This window comes from Dipteris shenzhenensis, chromosome 23 (assembly GCF_047967505.1).
Source record: "Dipteris shenzhenensis isolate YYH24624 ecotype China chromosome 23, Dip_SZ_1.0, whole genome shotgun sequence".
NCBI classification, from domain to species: Eukaryota; Viridiplantae; Streptophyta; class Polypodiopsida; order Gleicheniales; family Dipteridaceae; genus Dipteris; species Dipteris shenzhenensis.
The window spans coordinates 51,017,503-51,021,805 of NC_141618.1; the positions used below are offsets into that span (position 1 = coordinate 51,017,503).

At 44.0% G+C, this 4,303-nt stretch overlaps 1 protein-coding gene across 1 annotated transcript; it reads left to right on the forward strand.

The window, feature by feature from the left end:
• Positions 1–1,564: 1,564 nt before the first annotated feature.
• Positions 1,565–4,078, forward strand: LOC147887508 (pentatricopeptide repeat-containing protein At2g33680-like). Its single transcript, XM_087394324.1, has one exon. The coding sequence runs from the start codon at positions 1,565–1,567 to the stop codon at positions 4,076–4,078; it is 2,514 nt and encodes an 837-aa protein (XP_087250450.1).
• The last annotated feature ends 225 nt before the right edge of the window (positions 4,079–4,303 follow it).

Here is a 4,303-nt window from a genome sequence, read left to right on the forward strand (position 1 = left end):
TTGATTGGTAGCTTTCAATCATGGTGGTCCTCAAGAAGAATGGAAAATCCTGAGTTGTGTCTGGTATTGGAAGCTAAATACCCAAACCATACCGGATCCATTCCCTATCCCTTTCACGGATAGTAACTTGGACCAATGGGCACACTGGATACAATCATATCTCAATCTCACAACAACAAAGGACTGAGTAAGTGGGGGGCTTATGCCTGCAAAGCGATGCCATTGGATCTTAGCCACATGTAGAAAGATGTAAAGGAAAGGGTTGACTTCTTGGGGGCAAGTATGAGAAGATGGATTGGAAGCCCTTTAGATTCCCTAAGGTGGAGTTGCATCTAAATCAGGGTGAGATGTTAGTGTTGGCTGAGGCTTTCAATTGTCTATTATATTGTTAGCTCTAATTGGTTGGACAATCATGCAATTGCATCTAAATCAGGGTGAGATGTTAGTGTTGGCTAAGGCTTTCAATTGTCTATTATATTGTTAGCTCTAATTGGTTGGACAATCATGCACTGTTGGGTGGGTTGAGGTGAGATGGGCTCATGTCCACAACGGTGGCTTGCCAAAGTCCGAATAATTTTGTGCCATTTAGTTGAACGCTCTAGTAGTTGGGTTATGAGGGGACAGATTGGTTCATATTGGAAGCTCTGTTGTATTGAGAAAACCAGGTTCTTGTTTTTGGACATGTTGCATCACTGGCTTCCGGTTAGAGGCAGTTTAGCCAAATGCATTAATGTATGTCTGCTTTGCCCATTTTGTAAGTGTTCCATTGAGGATACAAGGCATCTTTTCTAGAAGTGCTTGATTGCGAGAGCTATGTGGAGGCTGTATAGGGAATAAGGACGGGACTGATGTTGCGCTTTCCTTGTAAGTGCAATTGGACATCAGTTCTTATTGGCGATCCTTACTGTTGCCGCAACTGGCCTTATCTGAGAGGCTGTGGATTGCTTGCGATCTGGAGCGTGAGGAACAGGTGGTTGTTTGATCGGGATGTCTTTTCGAGGGATGATGGCAGTCTAGTGTTTGCTTGTTTGAAGAGACACTTGTGGGATGTTGGCAGTGTGATTTGCTGCCCATTTTGGGAGTGACCGCTACCCTTTTTCAAGAAAAAGCAATGTTCATATAGCGTATCTAGTGTACCTTTAAAGAGTCTAACCTCAATAAGCAAAAAAAACATTCCTTATTTAACTAATTTACACCTATTTCTTAGCATGCTTTACCTTTCCTTGTTTAATCAGGCTCGCACAACTAAAAATTCGATGTAGTAGGCAGTGCTTAGGAGCGTGTACGAAACCGGAATTTGGGGAAATGATTGGTCACGTGCCTTAGTGTCCATGTGGTAAGGCACCATGTGCTGTCACAAAAGGATGCCATGTGGCAAATTGCAAAAATACATAGCGCACAAGGGACAGCCACTTCTTTCCCGTACCGACACACTGTCACGTGGCTATACACGAATGACCTTCTTTTGTCTTCATGTTTGCTACATTCAGTGCTGAAATGGTTCTCACTGTTTTCCAGGTTTTTTTTTGAATCTTTTGTTGTGTAAGGTAGCTTTTCTTAGGTTATGGTCCCACAGCCTCGGGTGCCCCCATGGATCCATTGTTTTGGTGCAGTCAGAGCTGGAATTGCAGTTCCCATGAGGTTACCTCAGCTGGATGAGGTTAGGGCACATGCGCATATAGTAAAGCGTTCAGACAAACTTCCAGTGTTCAAGACAAACGATCTGATGCACATGTATGTGGAACGTGGTAGCATGGTGGATGCCCGTCAACTGTTTGACAAAATGCAGGAGCGCGATGTCGTTTCATGGAACATTATGATCCTGGGGTATGCCAAACAGGAAGAAGGTGCACGGGCGCTGGAATTGTATGCACTGATGCAACAGGAAGGTTTCTCATTGACTGCTCGAACTTTTGTTGGAGTATTGAAGGCTTGTAGTAGCCTGGTAGGGCTACAGGAGGGAGACCAAGTTGACAACAGATTTTCAAAAATGGAAGGCCTGAAGAAAGGTAAAACCATACATTCCTCAGTAGTGAATAGTGGCTTTGAGTCAGATGTGTTCGTGGGAAATACCTTGGTGGATATGTATGCAAAAAGTGGGAGCATGGAAGATGCACGGTGTGTGTTTGATCAATTGCCTCATCGTGATGTAGTTTCCTGGAACGCTTTGATCCTGGGTTATAGCAAGCAAGAAGAGAGTGCACTGGCATTGGAGTCCTATGCACAATTGCAACAGGAAGGTGTCAAAGCGAATGCCCGAACCTTTGTTGGCACCTTGAAGGCTTGCAGTAGCCTTGCAGCACAGGCTGAAGAGAAGCAAGTTGACGGAAATTTTGAGAAAACAAGATGCCTGCACAAAGGTAGAGCCGTCCACACCCACATAGTTAAGAGTGGGTTTGAGTCAAATATATTTGTAGGAACAAATTTGGTGGAAATGTATGCAAAGTGTGGGAGCATGGAGGATGCTCGGAGCATTTTTGAGGTACTGCCTCATCGTAATGTGGTCACATGGACCATCATGATTTTGGGGTGTGCTGAGCAAGAAGACAGTGCTCTGGCTTTGGAATTGTATCAACTGATGCACCAGGAAGGTGTTCAACGGAATGCCCGAACATTTGTTGGAGCATTGAAGGCTTGCAGTAGCCTGGCAGCACTGGAAGAGGGAAAGCAAGGTAATGGAAAATTTACAAAAATAGGATGTCTACAGAAAGGTAGAGGCATTCACTCCCAAGTAGTAAAGGCTGTCCTTGAATCAGATGTATTTGTGGGAACAACCTTGGTCGACATGTACACTAAATGTGGGAGCATGGAGGATGCACGGCAAGTCTTTGAGGAATTACCTCATCGTAATGTGGTTACGTGGACCACCATGATCCTGGGTTATTCTGAGCAAGAAGACAGTGCACAGGCTTTGGATTTATATGCACGTATGCTTGAGGAAGGAGTCCAACCAAATGCTCGAACTTTTGTTGGTGCATTAAAGGCTTGCAGTAGCGTGGCAGCGCTGGAAGGGGGGAAGCAGGTTGACAAGGAATTGGAGAAAATAGGATGTCTGGAGAAAGGTAGAGTCATCCACTCCCGAGGAGTAAAGAGTGGTTTTGCATCAGATGTATTCATGGGAGCGAGATTGATGGATATGTATATAAAATGTGAGAGCATGGAGGATGCACGGTGTGTCTTTGATAATTTGCCTCATCGTAACATTGTCACGTGGAGTATCATGATCTTGGGTTATGTTGAGCAAGAAGAAAATGAGGAGGCATTTAGACTTTATGCACAGATGCAAGATGAAGGTCTGTCACCAAGTAGCTTTACCTGTGTTGCCATCCTGCAAGCATGTGGCAACATGTCATTTCTGGAAACTGGAAAGGAGCTTCAGTATCAAATTAGCAGGGTTGGTTTTGACACGATTGGAATTGTGGCAACAAGTCTTATTGACATGTATGCTAAATGTGGCAGCATGGTTGATGCACAAAAGTTGTTTGAGGCATTGCCCACAAGGGATCTTGTATCATGGGGTGCATTGATTGCAGGGTATGCTCGCCAGGGAGAGAGCGAACTTGTCTTTCGTTTGTTTGAGAGAATGAGGCAAGAAGGTATAAAGCCAGATGGGGGCACGTTCCTTAATATTCTCACTGTGTGCAGTCATGTGGGTCTAGTGGCCAAGGGCCAGAAGTACTTCAATTCTATGGACCGGCAGTTTGGAATTATCCCAACTATTGAGCACTATACTTGCATGGTTGATCTACTCGCGCGTGCCGGCCAACTAGATGACGCAGTGGCAATGGTGGATAAGATGCCTTTCCAACCTGATGTTATTGTATGGTCGGCTGTGTTGGGTGCTTGCCAGAAATGGAAGAATGTATTGGTTGGAAAGCATGCCTTTGAGAATGTGCTGAGATTAGATGAAAAGCTTCCTGCAGCATATGTCTTGATGGCAAATATATATGCAGATGTTCACAAGGGTGAGGACTGTGATAAGGTTAAAAAAATGAGAAACAATGCTCAACTAGGAAAGAATCTAATTAAGAGATTGTGGACTGACCTTCACACAATGGTGCATACAATTGAGGGATAGGAGCCATTATTAAAAATATATATATACGGAAAGCTGACAGATCTTTTCAAGAATACATGATGGTTTGGACTGCACGACATGAAATGTTTGTGATAATGAAATGGAAGATGTTACTGTGTGGGCACTGCTACTTCGATCCATACATCTTAGCGGACATCCGTATGCATCATAAAATAACAGTGAGGTTGTGATTATTTAACAAGACACCTTTTATTGTAAAGTACG

Excerpts from the sequence above, each read along its gene's own strand:
- LOC147887508 (XM_087394324.1), top strand. The coding sequence starts at position 1,565 with ATGGTCCCACAGCCTCGGGTGCCCCCATGGATCCATTGTTTTGGTGCA.